Source organism: Spinacia oleracea, chromosome 5 (genome assembly GCF_020520425.1).
Source record: "Spinacia oleracea cultivar Varoflay chromosome 5, BTI_SOV_V1, whole genome shotgun sequence".
Lineage (NCBI taxonomy): Eukaryota > Viridiplantae > Streptophyta > Magnoliopsida > Caryophyllales > Amaranthaceae > Spinacia > Spinacia oleracea.
In genome coordinates, this window is record NC_079491.1 from 120412447 (window position 1) to 120431773 (window position 19327).

The 19327-nt window shown below is 37.0% G+C and overlaps 4 protein-coding genes across 4 annotated transcripts; 3 read left to right on the plus strand and 1 right to left on the minus strand.

The window, feature by feature from the left end:
- Positions 1–254: 254 nt before the first annotated feature.
- On the plus strand, positions 255–611 carry LOC110792393 (uncharacterized). Its single transcript, XM_021997194.2, has one exon. The coding sequence runs from the start codon at positions 255–257 to the stop codon at positions 609–611; it is 357 nt and encodes a 118-aa protein (XP_021852886.2).
- A 1484-nt stretch (positions 612–2095) lies between these two features.
- On the plus strand, positions 2096–5083 carry LOC110792396 (peptidyl-prolyl cis-trans isomerase FKBP18, chloroplastic). The gene is made up of 6 exons (XM_021997197.2): positions 2096–2431; positions 3868–3938; positions 4017–4103; positions 4277–4426; positions 4521–4580; positions 4757–5083. Exons 1-6 carry the CDS (start codon positions 2188–2190, stop codon positions 4820–4822), a joined length of 678 nt encoding a protein of 225 aa, XP_021852889.1. The 5' UTR covers positions 2096–2187; the 3' UTR covers positions 4823–5083.
- Positions 5084–5220: 137 nt separating this feature from the next.
- On the plus strand, positions 5221–10267 carry LOC110792395 (protein MULTIPLE CHLOROPLAST DIVISION SITE 1). The gene is made up of 5 exons (XM_021997196.2): positions 5221–5855; positions 5958–6203; positions 8022–8188; positions 8521–8908; positions 9918–10267. The coding sequence occupies exons 1-5, from the start codon at positions 5811–5813 to the stop codon at positions 10116–10118; spliced, it is 1047 nt and encodes a 348-aa protein (XP_021852888.1). The 5' UTR covers positions 5221–5810; the 3' UTR covers positions 10119–10267.
- Positions 10268–11011: 744 nt separating this feature from the next.
- LOC110792394 (monosaccharide-sensing protein 2) lies at positions 11012–18537 on the minus strand. The gene is made up of 7 exons (XM_021997195.2): positions 18080–18537; positions 17834–17945; positions 17179–17297; positions 16423–16983; positions 12291–13222; positions 11706–11893; positions 11012–11630 (listed from the first exon to the last, which is right to left on the minus strand). The coding sequence occupies exons 3-7, from the start codon at positions 17255–17257 to the stop codon at positions 11186–11188; spliced, it is 2205 nt and encodes a 734-aa protein (XP_021852887.1). The 5' UTR covers positions 17258–17297; positions 17834–17945; positions 18080–18537; the 3' UTR covers positions 11012–11185.
- Between the last annotated feature and the right edge of the window lie 790 nt (positions 18538–19327).

A 19327-nucleotide genomic window follows, 5' to 3' on the forward strand; every position in this document is an offset into this window, starting at 1 on the left:
TATTCCTTCAAAATGTGACTTTCAGATTTACTTTAATTCTAACTGGAATGACTGGATTTCTTATAATCTTTCTCAAAATATGAAATGGGAAGTCACTTTTTGCGTTGCTTTTTGGCATATTTGGAATTCTAGGAACAAAGTTGTTTTTGATCTAAAAATGATTAATTCTTTTACTCTTTTTAACAAATTCTATGTGGACTGGGCCTCTACGTACTAATCATATTTTGCAGAAGGATGACAAAGGAAAAGAAGTGATGAAGGAACAACCTAGAAACTCTTTGTTGCCTCCTTCACAAGGTTTTATTAAGCTTAACACTGATGCTGCTTGGAGATCCAAGGACCTAGCTTGTGGGGGAGGAGTGTTCAGAAGCATTTTTGGTTCGTGGATTTTGGGATATTCTTCTAAATTTAATGTCAACACTCCCCTAGCTGCAGAGTTGTATGCCATCAGAGAAGGTTTGGTGATTGCCAAAGATCACATGTGTAATAAAGTGGAGATCGAGACTGATGCCTTACAACTTAAGGACCTTTTGGATTCAGTGGATGATTATTCTCATCATGAGTTAGGGCCATTTCTTAGAGAGGCGGCTCAGTTGTTACAGCAGAATTGAACCGTTTCTATTTCTCACATTCCTAGGGCTTACAATAAGGTTGCTCATCAATTGGTTCGGATGTGTCTTTCTATTGCGGTTGGTTTAAAACTTTATTTCTTTGCTCCTCTGTGCTGTTAAAGATTATGAGCACGATTTTGAAGTCACCAATCCAGGTTTTGCTCAAAGAATTAGAGAAGAAGCTCAACAAACCATTCAAGAAATCCAGAAGCAAGCAGATGCAAGGATATCAACTTTTGAATAGGATTACTACTTCTTCTAAGGCGTCAGAGATTGTGTTTGGCTCAATTATTTCCTCTATCAAGGATGATATGCAGGTGGTTAAGCAGAAGCCAGACTTAAAGGAAGGTGGTTCTTCGGGAACTAAGGATTTTGTGACGTTTGTTGTTGGTGGTTCAACAAAGGATAAACCTATATCCATTGTTGAAATTGAGGATGATCCTGTCACCAACAATTGATCTTGAGTGTTTCCTCTTTTGGTTCATTCGGTTTGTATAGCTAGTGTTTCCCTCTTTTGGTGTATAGAGATCTTTCGGCTTGTATGTGTGTACATCTTTTTGGGTAGTTTTTTGGACTTTGGGAGGTATGCTTTTCATGGTTATTTTGCCCAAATTGTTAGGGCTGCTTATGTACCGAACCCTTGGCTAATGTCATATTAATATAATATTCCGTCGTTTGTGTGTTAAAAAAAGAAGAAGTCACTAACCCATAATCATGTCAAATATTTTCAACTACCAAGTCAAGCTATTTAAAGGGCTGATGGAGAAGTGTAAGCTGTGTAACAAATCGGAAATGAAAGGAATAAAAATATAGTATATGAAAATAGAAAGAACAAAACTTATAGCATCAAATAAGTTTTCATAAAATCATGAAATATTTTACATCGTATCCGATCAAATCAGACTATACCATGCGATTTCTTTTTGTCAATTAGATAAGGCGAACGGAAGAACGGCAGAACGAGGTATAATTGGAACGAAAATGATAAAGGTCGCAACATGCGACCTTTAAGCCGTGTCACAATGATGACATGGCATGCTTACGTGTCGCGATTTAAATAGGAAATTAAAATATTTAACTTATATATTCTATTATTCATGTTTCAAAAAAAGGTAGGAAAATCTTAATATTCTAATTTGTTTCCTTATTTATATTGATTACCGTATTTACATAATTTCATAGTAAAAATATTGCATTGATAGTAAAAATATTATGATGACGCCTAGTCTACGTGGCACATACATGTACCAATTAAACTCTAACACGTAAGATTGCGACAACTAAATATTGTCGCAACTTGCGACCTTTATCATCACCCTAATTGGAAACGCTAACCTTGTAAAATCATCCCATTAAGGTCACGGTTAAACTAGGCACTTTAGTTAGAAACTTTGGATATGTGGGATGGGAGACACACAGACTCACGCGGTCACACTGTCACAGAGTCACACACACACTCACACTCACACTCACACTCACACTCACACACACACTCACACAGGACATAACTAGGCTGGTACTGGAACACTGTGTGGAATGGATAACTAACGATAGGCATGAAATTGAGCTTCAAAAAATGACACACACATTAGGCAAATGGGCAGTTCCCCAGAATCAAATCATCTCAAAATGCAGAGAAACCCAAACAAGGCCTAATAATAAGGAAGAACAATCAGTGATTCTTCCTCTTTCCAGAAGATGCGCAATTCTAACTCCATTGCTGTCAATTACCCTCATTTCATCGACTCCTCCTCCTCCTTCCTTTGCAAGAGAGAGAAGGAGCAAGAAAATCATCCCTCTTGAAGACTATCTTACTAGCCGTTAGTCCCCCTTTTCTTTGTTAATTCTTGATTAATTTCTTTCAATAATTCTATGTCTATCCATTATTTTCATAGTTATTGCTCATGTGGGTATGATTGATTTTTGTGTAGTGGGAATCAATAATTGGTTGAATTTGATGTATCCTATGGAATGTCCATTTGTTCTTTGGTTGGTTTTGCACATGTTGTTCTTCTAAAGTTGCAAACTTTATTAATCTGCTTTCTTGGTGGGTTGTTGTCTGTTTTTTGTGTCAAGTTAGTTTCACTTATACTAATGATTGATTTTTATCTCAATTTTTTTTGGTTATGATTCATGAGCTGTTGTTCCTTGTGGATTACTAGACATTTGAGGTCGAGGCTGAAAAGGCTTTTGTTTCTGTTGTCAATAGTTCATAAGATGATCAGTTTCATGTCATTTAAGGCCATTAGGGGTTCCCATTTCATGAAATTGGACCTCACAGATTCTCTGAATTGCTGTTGTTGCTTCTGCTGCCGATGCTTGTAAGAGAAATTAATACTGTAGTAAATACTTCGTATGTAGTTAGACTCGATTATCTTTTATGCTATGAAATTCTTGCTGAATTGATGAACTTTTGCCTCTTTCAGAGGTTTTCCATTAGGGTTTGTGCTATATTGGAGCATGAGAACATTAGTTTACCTACAGAATAGAATCCTACAATATCTTTACTATACAGTGATGCTGGACTGTGGTTGACATTATCCGGACAGGTTGGAAAGTTGCTCCATTACCCTTAGATAAACCTATGTCATTGAAAAGAACATACGAAAACGGAGATCCTTGTTTATCTATAAGGCTTTTTAACTTAAGGCTATGTTACTATGACTTTTGATCAGAGTTGGATTCATTTCTGATAGTTGATCAAAGGTGCATACGTGCAGTGCCTTTTTTTCATGTAAGAAGAAATATTTGCAATGTACCCCTGCCTACATAAGGTGTTTGGTTGCTGTTCTTTATAGACGCAGCATGCTAATTTGGGTTGTCAAAGTGATAGAACAATGGGGGTGTATGATATAAACCTAAATAAAACTTGTTCTTGACATTAATAAATAACAGCCAGCATAGATCGTGTCGATGGCATCATTTGGGGAGGCATGATGTATGTTGATTATTTCCAACTACTTGAGACTAGCAACTGGGCTGATTTGCAGACCCAAAGATGGTTGAGATTGCAGTTGTAATCAAGTAGATATTAGGGTGGTCGATGTCAATTCAATCCAATACTATTGCATAAACATAAAATCTGGCTGAAACAATGAGGTTGCTGTATTTAGGTGCGACCTAAAATGTTTCGAATTTCAACTGTGACGGAAATTGTTTTCATGGAACTAATTAAGCTCATCTGAATATTGATGTTCGTGGGATAAGAGCTTTCTCTGCCTACATTTTACGTGAACTTTGTGTGAATTTGAACCAGCTGATGGATTGAAGTATTACGATATCGATGAAGGGAAGGGACAAGTGGCTGTAAAGGGATCAATAGTTCAGGTGTGATTTTTTTTTTGTCTTTTCTTAATCTTGTTTTATTTGTTTTCCAATAACTTACTCCTGGGATATGGTTTGCAGGTTCATTTTGATTGTGTATATCGCAATATAACAGCTGTATCAAGTCGAGAATCTAAGCTTTTGGCTGGAAATCGGATCATTGCACAGGTTATTATTATGTTTCTTGCCACATTAGTAGTAACCGACTAACTAGTGGTAATTGTGATATTACTTTAAGATCTAAATATATGTTGGAGTATTTCCTAGGTTTTGCAGACTTGGTACAATTTTGATTCTTGTGTTGTTCTCGTATTAAGCATGACTTTGTTTACATTTTGCAGCCATATGTATTTGTAGTGGGTTCAACTCCTGGGAGAGAACGGAAGCGCGACTTTGTTGATAACCCAAATGGACTATTTTCTGCCCAGGCAGCACCTAAACCACCACCGGCTTTGTATAATATCGTTGAAGGAATGAAACGGGGAGGCAAGGTGCAAATGCTCTTCTCTGTTGTTCTAAACTGCATATTGCTTATCGTAGTCATCATGTCTTACATTTTTGGGTGTTTGGCTTCAAATGTAACAGAGGACTGTGATAGTCCCCCCTGAAGCTGGATTCGGGAAGAAAGGGTCAAACGAGATTCCGGTAATTTCTGACAACTACTTGGCTAATTGCATTGTTTGTTGAATATTATTTTACGGCTCAGTTGAAATATCAATGAACATGGTTTATTATGGCAAAAGCAAAGATCAATGTTTTCATCACTAATCAACTACCTATGTTAGTTAAGAGCTTGTTGTGTTTTTTGGTTTACACTGCAGCCTGGTGCAACATTTAATCTGAACATTGAGCTCTTGGAAGTAACTCGACCAGAGAAAAGCAGTTAATATATACTTATGTATTCTCATCCTGATCGATCCCAACAATTTTGTAATACGATGATGAAGCAAATGGCTGCTTAGCCTGCTACCCCTGGAAAACACTACACTGAGATTACTTAACACCTATGTACAAATATCTTATACGTACTCTTGTTCTTATGTGTCTCTTCATATTCTTCAACTCCTTTCTATCTTACTTTTCCTTAGTAAGAGGTTTTCCTAACTATGAGAAAAGTAATGTTAATACATATAACATTTATGATTGAATTTTAGTTCAAAGATGGGAAATCTTCAACGTGGAAGACTACTCTCCCCAAAGACAAGCTTTTGTTTGGTTAACCCTTACAAACTCCAACAGAGGAGGAGGGGTGAGGAGGAAGTAAAAATCCAATGCTGTGATATTTTTGTAAAAACATATCAGCAAAGAAATGGAACATTTTTTAACGAAATGGTATTTTTTTTAGTGAAATGATACTCTTTTTTAAAGAAATGTTACATATTTTTAACGAAATGGCGCTAGCATGCCGCCTCGCCGCTCCCGAGGGGTGAGCATTAATCTTCCAAATAACTTCTTCCTTTTCTTAATAAATAACAAGATTTGAATCCATATATAGTTTCAAAGCATGTTTTTCGAATAGAGTGAGGTATATTCGTCTATCTATGTATCGTGGGGGTCTGAGCGAGGAGGATTGATAGACCTAGCACGGTAATAGAGTACCATTTTCTTTTTAATTATGAGAGAACTCGTGCATTATACAAGCTAAAAACTAACCCGTAGTTGAGAAACCAATAACCATATAAAAACGTGTTTTTACGAATTAGCCACGATTTTAAGCCACAAAAGAATGAAATAAGAAAACTTCCATTGTTCTTGAAAACTTTACATTGGTTGTCCTAATTCTAAAAACACAAAAAACCCTAAAATCAATTCCAATTTTCTACGAAGTATCTTATTTGTGAATGTGTGATTCATTTGGCTTCTCACTTGCCAAAAATGGCATCTTTGTGCTCCCTCCGATTCCACTCACTCTCTTCTCAGGTAACATCTTTCTCTCTCCTCCTCTTTGACAATATCCGGTGATGAGGATTTTCTTAAATCTGAAATTGAATTGTCTGCGACTTGTTGTATGGCTTGAATTAGCATCGAATTTGTAGAAATGGCGTTGGAATTGAGCTCAGAAATGAATTTGGATTCGATTATGGCAATTTGAAGTTCAATCCACCCAGAAATTATGGCGGAAAGCTGGTATTGACTGCTTGTAGCACCGATTCCAGCGTTTCGACTCAGCCCGATTCTGGTCGCAGTGAGAAATATGTTCTTAATTTGGGGAAATCTTTTCAGAAATTTCAACAAATTGTTGCTTCTCTCCCTCCCGTTGTTGTCGTGGTCAGTTTCTGTTATAATTCTCCTATTTTTTCTTTTTCTTTTTAAATTTATTATTGTTCACCTTTAGATTTTTGCATATTTGTCTGAATAATGATTTGCTCTTATCTGTTGGTGAGATTTTCTAAGAATTAAACGGTAGGGATTTTAGTTATTCTTTTGAAATGATTGCTTGTGGGTTAGGGAAGAAGGATGTTTGCACTTTCCGTGAAACCTTCTCCACAAACACTATTACTCTAGGTAGTTATCAGCTTTTGGGTACTCGATAACACAAACTTATTGGCGTAGAAGAGGATCATTTTTTTGTAGGACAAATGTAGTTGGTTACTTGGGGTTGAGGGGATGCCGGATTGCCGGGATGGGGGGAGCGAGGGTTGTTGAGATTTATTGTGCTCGTCTTTGATGATATTCTAGATTTCTAGTTATGAATTGGAGGAAGATCTGGAAATGGTTATGGAGTTTTGATTGCACCGCTAATGGGTGGTTACTTTTGAAGTTGTTGCATATCCACCACGAATTTCCCTCAGAAAGTGTATATCTGCGGATGTTCTTGTATTGATTTTATTCCAATCTGAATTTTAATACTTCCCAGTTAAGTTCAATCAGCATTGTGTTAGTTCATGGAGACGGTGATGTCAATTCTCCTTTTTTGGGAAAGACTCCGAGCTCTTACTGGATAAGAGATGTAGGAGCTTTTTGTGTATTACGCAAAAAATATAGATAGGAGTATGTTGCATAACTGGACTGAAGATTAAATGGGACATGAACCACCCTGTGAGCCAAACTTAGGTTCTTGTTAAAGTTTATACGGGGAACTGTATCTCTTGGATTCAGTATATAAGATGCCATTATTATACTTCATGGTACGATGTATGCTTTGATTGAAGGTAAAGAAACAAAGATGTGAAGGGAAAGAGAAATAAGATTTCACATCAACTTTATAGAATTATCTTGTTATCAGTGTGTAGACATGTGCATGTGTCAAACTACAAAATCCATTCTCCCTTGCAGTCTCAGTTCCAGATGTGTTTCTTTTATGAGTTACCTTGCCTTAGCTTGTGATTTGAAGATTGTGTAAGAATTTGTTATCCCCATCTTGAGTTGAGCATGTCAATTTCCATAGAGATATCCTATATTCCTATGATTGTATATTCTTCTAGTTACCTGAAAATAATATCTTAAAAATTTGCAATGATACACTTTCATTTAAAGTGAAACTAGTGTGTAGCCCAGGCGTTGCTCCAGGTTTTACTTTTAGTGGGATTTACTTTTTGTAAATATATACGTGTGTATATAGGCGGTGCCATTATCGGATTCCCACGCAAGATCAGTGACCGATCAACAGACTTCCTTCCCATATCCGAAAATCTAAACAAAGTCGAGTCCTCTTCTTCATGATTAGTTGATTATGTTTCCTTCTTCCGAAAATCTAAACATAGGCAGTGTCAATGTTTCCTTCTTCCATAGGCATAATGACCCATGACCCTAAGTTTTTTTTTAAGCTTAAGATGATAAGAGAAGAATTTTTACATCTTTAAGTTAATTAATGAATTCCCTTTTGTTTTTTTTTTCTGTTTTTTTTCTTTAATTCGTTATTATTCATTTTAAAAAGATTATATTTTGTTATTTATATGGAAATATCTAACATCATTGTGGCTAGCTTAGATGGTAAGAAGTGTAGCTTTAAATTTAAGAGGTCTAGTGTTCGATCCTTGCTACACGCCTTTAATATATTAGTATAGATAATATTTAGCATTGTTGCCTTATATTTTGATCTTTCAGCATTTAGCCTGATAGTTTCTATGTTTTGGTACTTGTCAGATCAATAGACAATCTGGAGCAAATTTAGTACTTGGATTTTGTATTGCAACTACATGCCTGATTATTGCTGTGAGAGTTTATGTGGCGAGAAGGTTGAGGGAAACACGTCCTGGCTCTGTGGCCGATCTTGTTAGACGTGGCCAAGTCAGATCAGATAGAAGAGGCATGTATGAATCTGATCTCTACTATTTAGTTTGATCTTTGTAAAGCTTTTTTTATTGAGAGTGACACTCTTTTGACTTCAAATCTGGGTTTTTTTTTCTCAATATCTAACAACTTAGTAGTATAAGTTTGCCAAAAGCTATGATTTTTGTTACAAAAAATAACCCTTGTCAGATTCAACTTTGAAATATCTTCATAAGATAATCTCGTTCTAATGTTATTAGATTTGAGTCATTTAACACTAGAAGTCATTTGGCCCATTGTTTTTAAACAGGGGGAGTATTTCAAATTCTCAAGTATATTTATTTGGGTGTTTCCTCATATTGTACTCTAACAGCTCCAATCCTCTCAAGTATGAAGACCCATTCAACAATCCTCTGGTCAAAATAAGCAACAGTAATTCTACAGTAGAAATGTGCGGAACGGTTTATCGGCTGGCCCCTGTTACTCTGACAGAAGAACAGCGATCAATTCATCAAAAAAGGAGGTCAAGAGCTTATCAATGGAAGCGACCCAAGGTGTTTCTTAAGGAAGGGGATTCAATTCCACCTGACGTTGACCCTGATACAGTCAGGTGGATTCCAGCAAATCATCCTTTTGCAACTACTGTTAGTGATATCGATGAAGACCTTGCACAAAATAATGTTTACCAAAAGCGTGGTGTTCCTTTCCGCATTCAGGCTGAACATGAGGCGTTGCAGAAGAAGTTGGAGGCCTTGCAGAGCGTAAGTTATCTGGTCACATATCTTTCGCATAATAGGAAACCATTTTCAGTTGCACAGTCAAATTATAATGGTTCTTTATCTGTTAGTCATTTAACAAGTATGCCACTGTTATCATCTTGTTTAAAAACCAAAGTTTTGTAGGATTTCACTGTTCTCAGTGGATCTGTGAGTCTGTGACTAATCTGATGTGTCCTATGGCCTATGGGCCTGTGGCAATGATGTATAAGGGTGTACCCAAGGTTGGAACCTGGGTACAGGTGTTTGATATGGATGAAAAATCTGAGTAGCATATCCAGTTCTAAAGATTGCCAAAAACATACAACTAATTTGTGAAACTATAGCTTCTCAAAAGCTTAGGCTAGATGCTCTGAATTCCAGCCGAAGTACAAGGAACCTAGTCATTAATTGGCGGTATTTTTTTCAACCAAAATCTGTCCATTTTTTATATCCTGGAATAAACCTCACAATTTAATCTGGGTAAAGCTGGACCCATAGTTGACCCACATTGACCCCCATGAAGTTAAGATTGACATCTGTAACTGATTTTGCATTCCTTGAAGTGGTGATAATTTTGTTCAAGTCTGTTTTTGACAGTGTAATCAAAATATTCCTTTTAACATTAGTTTTAACCTGCTAAATACTTTTCCAAATAACACGTTTTTACTCTGTATTTCTGTGGATGGCGGAAAGGAAAAGAGTTCCGTTACCTTCTGTTGTCAATTTATTATTTCCCAATAGTTGTTTGCTGGGGTCTAGTCTATTTTGACTTTAATCTTGTGTAGTAGAACTCTTCTGTTAATTGGTTTGTGCTTGTACCAATTGCCGGTTGATGTTTACTCGCACAATTATTTTGCGTCTACTAATTCTTATCATGAATTTGTTGTGTGGGAATATCGAAATGCCCAGTTCAAGTAATTATCCTTTTTGGTATTGGTTGCGAAAACATATATTTTATAATTGTTCAGATCAATCAGAAGGCTTTGTAATGCGACAAATTTGACTTTTGCAGGAGCAAAAGTTCAGTAAGTTAGTAATTGATCCTGTAAATGCGAAAGATTTTGAAAGGGCCTACAGGACGCAGTCAAAATCACATGAACGCACAGAGAACGGGATTCATAGTAGCCAACCGGATGAATCTCAACCTCCCAAATCAGACGCGCTTCCTGGAAATTTTGACAACAATGCAGCTTCTGCCAAAGATGAAATCTGAAACAGATCTATGTATGTGGCAGCACCAAGTGTTTTATCACATTGCAAAATTTTGAATGTCAGAATTGAAGCATTTTATAGTTGATACATGATACAGCAGTGTACATAATTCTCAGTAAGTTATCAAAGTTGAGTGTCCATTATCCAACATCAGTCTCTTTTCTCTGTAGTCTCTTCAGAAGGGGGGTATTTATTTAGGTCTACAAGTGTCGTGATCACACTGTTTTGTTTCCTGTAGGCATGAGTACATGTTAGCTTACTATGATTACTGAAGTAGTGAAGTCCCGAGCCTCCTGACATTGAGCAATAAGATAATGAAGATTTCTTCGCTGAACCTGCTTGCTAGCGCAAGAGTATGTAATAGGCCTGGTTATTGGGTGGGTCGGGTCAGTCTCGCCGCGTCGGTGCGGGTGAAAAGTGGGTCAGGTGATAGTGGGCGGGTCAATAAATGAACAAGAAAAAATGAAAAAAAAAAGTTGTATGCGAATACAAGTGAATATGAAGTTATTCATATAATCTTTTTGTATCATAACTATTTTAATTTTCATAATTACTAATAAGAGCCCTTTCTAATAAGTACCCTATTAACGTAACCCAAACATTATACCTATTGGGCAATCCTTTCCAATAACCAGGTCTAGTATGTAATTGACATGCGCTGGGTTTGTCTTGAGGATGAGAAATTCAAGGCCATAACTTAAGCGAGGGTTGTGCCGCCTTTGATTGGGTGGATTGGTGACTGCTAAATCTTGGCGAGGAGGAGAAAGCGATGGTGGCTTGCAAAATCTATCGACCATTTATGACAACGAATACATACAATATGGTGCAAAAATAAACAGGAAATAATGGAATCATTTATGTAAATTTTTAGGGAGAGAACAAAATTGATAGGAGTATATATATATAATATTAGTATGAAGTATATAGAAAGGCTGATTTTCCAATATAACTGTTTTTGAATCGAAACTAGTCTCTCAGTTAAAACAATCATCACAACATTCATATTTCATACTCTCCCAACAAGAAAACTAGTAATCTGGTAAGTTGTTTATGATGGATGAGTTGTTGCTACTCAGCCTTGGCAGCTTTCAATTGTTTAGGATCCACTGTAAAGAAATCAGTGATAACTTCTAAGGGCATTCCCTTGGTTTCTGGGACCTTAAGGTACACAAACACCAAAGATATGACACAAACCACAGCATATATTGCAAAGATGCCTCCCAAACCAATAGAAGTGAGCATCACGGGCAACGAGTAGGTGACGATAATGTCGCATATCCAGAAAACTAAGGCACATATTGCGATACAAACACCACGCACTCGAGTTGGGAAGATCTCGGAACATAAGATGTTTGGTATTGGTCCATAACCCATGACGAATGTGCAGAAGTACACAATCACACATGTGGTGGAGATAACCGCATGAATCACACTTCCCATGTTAACCATACAGCTTATTACAAGGATAACCAACGATGCTATCAATACCGGAATTGTAGCAAGTAATAGTGACCTGAAAAAGGAAACATTCAGTATAATACCAACTCAAGTAGTACTGAATAGGATATACAATTAGGAGTCAACATACCTTCTACCAGATATATCCATGAGCCTCATAGCAACGGCGATGCAGGGAAGCATCAAGAAGGTGGTTAGTGCACTGATAAGGAATGATGCAGATGTAGAACTAATCCCTAGATCTGAAAGAAGAACTTCTACTCCTGCCTCCTCCAGAATTTGCGGAGTGTAATATAGAATACCATTTATACCAGCAAACTGCATCAATACAAGTAATGTAAGGAAATACTGTCTAAATGTATGATAGATAACTCATCAATGAGATCTGATCTAACCAGAAAATATTTAATAACACTTCAATCTTGGAAAGGAAAAAGGCGTTCCAGAAATATTGAGTGCATTTTTGCACACCAGTTTATAAACCGGGCAATTGCAACAGCCACATACAGACGAAAGCAATATTAACAGATATAATTGTCTACAATTTGCTAGAGGTGAATCGGTGATTTTGATATGACTGCGTAACCCAACATAATGGCTCATCATAAATGGACTACTACTGACAACACTATTGAAGTAATCAAATATGAAACACTATTGAAGTAATCAATTATAAATAAAATGAAATATAGTAGGAGTATATGGGATTCGTTACCTGCTGAAGCATTTGAATACCAACTCCAACAATTAAAGCGCGCTTGACACCAGGATCAAGTAGAGCTTTCCAGGTTGGTACTTGGGAAACAATTTCAGATGGATGAAGCATTGCAGGACCAACAGGATATTGATCTAAAAGCTCCTTGGAATACATAGCAGGATTACCTACGAGAGCAGAAGCCTGTATGCAATCTCCATCTTCCTCATAATCACCACCAGGAAGTGAAACAAGAGATCCACGCATGGAAGCAGGTCCTCCATCCTGATGTAAATACATCCTTTTAAACTCCCTTTCTTTCTTTCCATCTTCACCTTCTCTATCCTCCATTGTCCATGCCAATTGCCAACCCCCACCGATGCCTGTAGTACTAACAGTTTCCCCGAGGACGCTTCCATTGTACCCTAAGTTCATAACAGTACCATGCGAGACAGGAGGGATACCCATGTCCTTCTCCTCCATGCTTGTTGTTTGCCGTGAAATCAACGGAGCATTCAAGTTATCATCATCATCATCCTCCACTCCTGCAGGTTCAGCTGTTGGCTCATCATCTTCTCCCTCTTGATTTTCTTCGTCCCACTGATCTCCGTGAGCAATAACATCTGCCGTGCTAATCATGCTCCCAAAATTAGGGAAAAGTGCACTCCTCATGCTTCCTTGATCAGGAAAATTGTCATGGAAGCTTTCGAAGAGAGTCACAATAGGGTCAACAAAACTCTGGTGCACCCTGCTTCCATGACGGTTTGCAAGACCTGGGGCACTCTGCCCAGTCACAGGTTTCGCGATCCAGGAAAGACCTTCTGTTGCTCCATATAACATCTTTGTGTCTTTCTCAGCGCCAGGTTCTTTCTCCTGTGCTGATTCTACAATGTACTCTTCCATTGAAGCTTTACCCCCAACACCAAGTCCTTCAACTAGCAATGCCAATTCACCTGTGGAAGATAACTTTTGCATATCACTTTTTAAATCGGCTTAAATAGGTTATTGTCGAAATCAACATTACCATAATGCCTCTAAAGAGGTTTCTTCCTTAGGCAATAACAGCCTTACTTCTCCATAGTGCTATCAAAGAACTTATTTCTTTACCCAAAAGGTAACAGTCTAATTCACATTGAATTGGCTTGTCAAGGAGTTAAATGAACCATGTTTATTAGTCCATCATGACCCAAAACCAATGAATAGCAAATCTAAGAATCCAAAATTTCCACTGTAGCATTATCCAGTGTAAAGCAAATACCTATCAGGAACTGTACTTTTGGGTGAAGAGAGTTACCTTTGAGAAACAATTGGAAGATGACCATAATCATCAAATTCATCATTCAGACATTTATCATATGCAATGTCTTCCACTGAGGGCATGACACGATATGGTATATGCGACAAAACATCAAAAAAAATACTATACTCCTACAGAAGAGTAAACTCAAAATGTAGCAGTACACGTGGCAACTCAACTGAACTTAACTCACACTATTTTCTTCAAATTAATAATGTCAGGTAATTTATGAATAACGATCCAAAGCTAGGGTTAACTGACTCATATACTCTCAAAAATCCTGGACACATATTAGTCAGGGGATAATCACCAGAATATTTAATATGAGTGGCTTATATAGACAGATACCGTATCATCTGGGATATTTTGTATCTAGGCTTAAGAGAACACGTGATTTTATTGGATGGAAACCTCAACTGTAAGCTAATCCTTCTTCTGACATGGTTCCCAAAATCAACCCTATTAATCAAAGTGTTTTAATATCCTTGGATAAATTCATTTATTACATGCCAGGTTCTTTGTGTTATGTTTACCGGAAACCTAAAGGATATTAGGAGAGGAATCTAAGTAGAATCATGAAGAATATTTTAAATGTTACTCAACGAGTGCACGTTCAAGGAAGTAATAGACACGAATTTGAAGGAAGATAATCAGTGGCCATCCTCATTCAGGTGGCATGGCAATTCAAGGTTTAGGTCTGCCGTGTAGACGTACAGAATAAAAGAGGGCATATTAGAAAAAATGTTAAAACATGGTAGGAGAGCCACATGTAGAAGAATTAATGAAGACAGAAGGCTGCACTGGATCATAGTTCTAACAGACTAGAAGTTCGACTATTCATTTTCTGTTGTTCTGCATTGTCAATAACCATAGTCTTAAAACATAAACATACAATTACTCGCTGGTGAAGGAAAATCCTGCGTATCAAACCTAAAACTCTATTCATCAAATGGTACATTTATTTGAACCGAAGATGATTACTTGAATTTTGAATTTCTTTCCACGTTAAACCTAGAGCTTAAGAAAGTCACAAAACTTAAAGTAAGAAGTTGGTTTCTTGATATCACTATAGATTATACTCTAAAAGCTAAATGCCTACTCATTTGTTAGTAGAACAAACACATTCATTGAAAAAAGTCATTTAGCCAAAGCGAAATTGCATATAGACAAAATGAAACAACATCTCATCGTGTTACTATTAAGTGACGGTCAAAGCTCTACTTACTGTGTGAAGTCCAAATCACTTAGTTCCTAAAACAAAAGTAAGCAGAGACTAATTCTAGCAGACGTAATTCGTAAACACCACTATGTGAAAAATGACTGGATTAGGTTCTATATGGAAATCAGTATCAGTATTAGACAAGGTACTTCATTCACTAAGTAAGTTGTTCCCTCAAAAAGAAAAAGTTAACTGCGGAAGCTATCTATTAAGGTTTCACTCAGCTTTTTATCCCTTAATTTACAGAAGCTTGTTTCTGCTCAACAATTTGGAAGTTGAACATACCAAAGGTTTAATGACTAAGATTAAACCACATCTTCTCCAAGGATACCTTTATTTTTCTTCTTTTTCCCTCCGTTGACGACACGGCTATGTTTATTCTAGTATAGCCATATACAGGATCAACTAAAGTAAACGTCATACTTTTCCTGAAAGCAACCAGGTAGAACTATACAGGGAGGAGTACACAAAAGATCAACGTGGGGATGGGCGTGGTGATTAGAAACGAGAGGGGTGGTCTTCTTTCTACCACCCCGAAGAGGTGGCAGGAGGTAGAAGGTGACCAGAGCAAAGGCAGCTGCATCTAGTTATAGGCTGCAGGTGGCGCAAGTTTGGGATACTTGCAAGAGGCTACTGAATGTGACGCAATGGTGGTTCTTCAATAAGTGAAGATGAAATCTCAAGGCTTTAGTCCTGAATTTCTGTTTCTAGATCAAGTTTATAAGAATGTAAGGTAGGAGATTTTTTTAATGGTTTTTCTTGTGTTCATATGAATTGGGCGGGGAATACTGTTGCTCATTTTGTTGCTAGGTGGAACAACTCCTTAGGGAAGGCATGTATTTTGACTGATGTTTTTCTGCAAAAGTGTAACAACTTTAGCAGAACTTGATTTGATTTAATAAAACGCTACGCTCCCCCATCTTCTCTGAAAAAAGGCTACCCACGCTTTCTATTACCATTAAAAAGTAACATAATAATAAAGCGACAAATTTATAAGCATGATGTTCCAGCATGTATTGTCACAGGTTTCCTTTTCTTAATATAATTGACTACTTAAGATGATCTGTGATCATAGAAACTTTCAAACAATAATTAGTCTCCCCGGAGGCAAACCAAGAAACATGACCTAGAAAAAGGGCTAAGATTTTAGATAGTCGACATTCAGGGAAGCTAAGGTACTCAAAAGACCAGGAATTAAGCAAAATACACAACACACGCGCGCGCACACACACACATACACCGAGACGAAACAGCACTACGTTACACAATAAGAGTCAATTCAAGCTAACCATGAATCCACTTGGATTTGATACATATTCATTAACTTAAGTCTCCACATTGAATACAAAGATAATATCAGGTTACAGATTCATTTCCAAAATCATATTCAGTCTGCGATCTAAGAGTTGGAGAAAGCATGATCACATATAAATACTACAAAATCAGTACTTACTATGCAATTGTGAGTGCTGGATTCACAAAAAGCCACACATCTGACAATTATTAATATGCAGGTACTACTGGAACGGTATAGCTAGATTGACTCTCTAAATACTAGAAGACAAAAACAAGGACAAAACTATGGTATACCATGATATATTACAACATATAAGTGAAACGTAAATTAAGAAATTCACCTGAGACATCTTCGGTGCCACGTAATCTCTTTAGAACCTTCTTCGCTTCAGACATCCTTCCCTTGCTCACGAGCCACCTTGGTGATTCTGGCAAGTACAAAAATGCAAATAGAAGATAGAAAACTGAAGGGATACCAAGAACACCAAGCATTATTCTCCAGCTAGGTGATGCCATGAGGGACATTCCAAAGATCAAGCAGTATGATAAAAACATTCCACCAGAGCCAGTGAATTGAGGAAGTGTATTTAAAGATCCCCTAATCTCTGGTGGGGCAGTTTCAGATATATACACAGGAACTTGGGTCACAGCAAGCCCTATTCCAAAACCATCCAATAACCTTGCTAAAAGCAAAATGTAGACATTAGGTGACCACAACATCACCAAACTGCCAACAAAGTAGAAGAATGCAGACATTATCAGCAAAGGACGTCGACCAACACTATCTGATATGGCCCCCGAGCATGTTGTGATAGCCGTGGCTCCAATCAGAGACATTGCCACCACAAGTCCCTCCATGGAAGTCGATAGATCGAGTTCTTTCTTTATGTAAAGAATAGCCCCTAAATTTAAAACATGTAAGATACAATCATGTTTCGCCAAATTCAATAGACTAGATAGATAATAATGCTTAATTGACAAACCATCAGTAGAGAACTCAAGCAACTTGAATCAAAACTCTAAAATTGTAGACAATGACAACAATGAATCTTTATCTAATTAAACTGCAAATACAGCAAAAGGACAAGCAATGTTACCAGCAATAGTCGCATTATCCCATCCCTGCAGGAAATTGCCAATGGTAGCAGTCAAAGCAACAAGAACAGCTCCCTTCATGGTTGTAAGAACTCAGAATTCTGTCTACTTCAATCTCAACCTAATCATAATAGTCAACCATTAATCCCAAAACAAATAAATAATAAAAATAACAGATCTGATCAACTTAAATCAGTCACACTCAATTCCTGCTCTTTATCAAGAACAACTCAGTAGTCATTATGAACATTCTCTAACCCTTCCCCACCCCCCTACCCCCCAAAAAACTATATTCGAAAAAACTAATAAAATAATTTAATTTTCTCTATTTACTGCTAACAGAACCACCCAAATCCCTGTCAACAACAACAAAAAAAGACACCCACATAATTTGTACATTTAAAAAAAAAAAAAAAAAAAAAACAAAAAAAAAACAGCTCCGCATATATTTTAATTGAAAATTAAAAAGGTGGAAATTGGGATTTGGCAATCAACATCATCAGATTCTGAAAAACTTTACGAAGATTCAACCTTTTTTCACACCTTTTTAGTGCAAGAATTTAGCAAAACAAAGATTTACCCTCTACTCAAAAAGCTTAATTTTAGAGCTTTTCCCATTATAAAAATACAGGAAAAAGCTTAACATGAGAGCTTTACCTTTTTGATAATTTGATAAACCCAGAAAATCTGTGAGAAATGCAGTAGAATAAGGTAGTATTTAAGCAACCAGTAAGCTTGTACAGAGAGAGAGATGACCGTTATTAATGCACTGCAATCATAAGCAATACATAAATGGTAAGAAATCGAAAATGCAAAAAAGCTTCAATTTTTATGTAAATGTAATTAAAATGGGGTTTATTATGCTCTTTGGGATGATTTATGAGCAAAAACACATGATTATACCTTGATTATTGGGGTTATTGCGGTGTGAGCTCCCCCAGTTAGATGAACTGGGGTGAGCCCAGAAAAATTAGCCCAAAAATTGAATCAATTTAACCAAGAAAAACCCAGAAAAATTGAACTAAAATTGGAAAAAAAGAAAACTAAAGAAAAATGAACAAAATAAAATCAAGGAGAGTTCACAATTAGAAATTTGAAAGAATTATATAGATGTTGATTGAGGTGAACTAGTCCATTCCAGAAGGCAGAAGCTATCGTGGGTACTTGTCATATCCAACTTTTTTTTTCAAGCAATTAAATTATTGTGTAATTTTATTTACTGGAAATCATTTTGTTTAATTGAAAGAAAGATTGAAATGCAGATGAGGAGAGAGAAAATAAGAGGGAACAGAAAAGGACTATGGAGAATGAAGATGACACTTTTTAATGAAAATCACAAGAATTGGTTGATTGTCTTGGCAATTCTGTATTTTTAATTTTTTATGATTGATAAATTATAATGATGCCATGATGGCCATGGCCTGGGGCCAAGGGTTTGTAGAAATTAATCGGGACCTAAATCCGGTCCGAAACTGGTCCAAAATTGTTCGAAATAAAAACTCAGTTTTTAGGATTGATATGATAAATGATAACGATGGGATGCTCTTGCTCTATTTTTTTTTTTTTTTTTTTTTTTGACATCAGCTTATAGAGATAAACAACTAAAATATATTAGAAAAAGACATTAAAGTAGTTGCTGCCCCTGTGGCCAAGTCGTGAGCTTGTTGGACTCTCGATCTGTCGACCTTGTTAATGTTGCAGAAAGCAAAACTCTTGCCGAGGTTACGGATTTCCCGTATCGTCCAACATAAACGTAGTATGTGACAATCTTCACTCCGTAGCATGTCCACGAGTTGTTGAGAATCTGTGAAGACTGTAATCCTAATGATATTCTGTTCTTTTGCCCATGTGAGGCCGAAAAGGCACGCTTGAGTCTCTGCTTGAATGGCTGATTCTGCATATCCATATGTCGCTCCTCCACAAATCCTATCCAAGTCCGCATCATGGTCTTCAACCACCCATCCCATCTCAGCTCTGTTTGTACTCTTTCTCCAGGATCCGTCGATGACCAGACGCTCAACCGACTCTCCCCTATCATGGCCAGCCAGGATAATTCAATAAAAACCCGGTGGGTAGGTGGGGTCCTTTTCTGGAGGATGTAGGTGTCGAAGCGTCCCTGAGTTTATATCTCTACTGATGTCGTGTTGGGTC

What these genes read in the sequence shown, in the direction of transcription:
- LOC110792395 (XM_021997196.2), top strand. Translation starts at nt 5,811, where the DNA reads ATGGCATCTTTGTGCTCCCTCCGATTCCACTCACTCTCTTCTCAG. An exon ending in AGATCAGATAGAAGAGGCAT is followed by an intron (nt 8,189 to 8,520) that starts GTATGAATCTGA and finishes GTACTCTAACAG; the next exon opens with CTCCAATCCTCTCAAGTATG. An exon ending in AGTTGGAGGCCTTGCAGAGC is followed by an intron (nt 8,909 to 9,917) that starts GTAAGTTATCTG and finishes TGACTTTTGCAG; the next exon opens with GAGCAAAAGTTCAGTAAGTT.
- LOC110792394 (XM_021997195.2), bottom strand. Translation starts at nt 17,257, where the DNA reads ATGAAGGGAGCTGTTCTTGTTGCTTTGACTGCTACCATTGGCAATTTC. An exon ending in GGATAATGCGACTATTGCTG is followed by an intron (nt 16,984 to 17,178) that starts GTAACATTGCTT and finishes TTTTAAATTTAG; the next exon opens with GGGCTATTCTTTACATAAAG. An exon ending in ATGGATATATCTGGTAGAAG is followed by an intron (nt 11,631 to 11,705) that starts GTATGTTGACTC and finishes TTCCTTTTTCAG; the next exon opens with GTCACTATTACTTGCTACAA.
- LOC110792396 (XM_021997197.2), top strand. Translation starts at nt 2,188, where the DNA reads ATGACACACACATTAGGCAAATGGGCAGTTCCCCAGAATCAAATCATC. An exon ending in GAAATCGGATCATTGCACAG is followed by an intron (nt 4,104 to 4,276) that starts GTTATTATTATG and finishes TACATTTTGCAG; the next exon opens with CCATATGTATTTGTAGTGGG. An exon ending in GAATGAAACGGGGAGGCAAG is followed by an intron (nt 4,427 to 4,520) that starts GTGCAAATGCTC and finishes CAAATGTAACAG; the next exon opens with AGGACTGTGATAGTCCCCCC.
- LOC110792393 (XM_021997194.2), top strand. Translation starts at nt 255, where the DNA reads ATGAAGGAACAACCTAGAAACTCTTTGTTGCCTCCTTCACAAGGTTTT.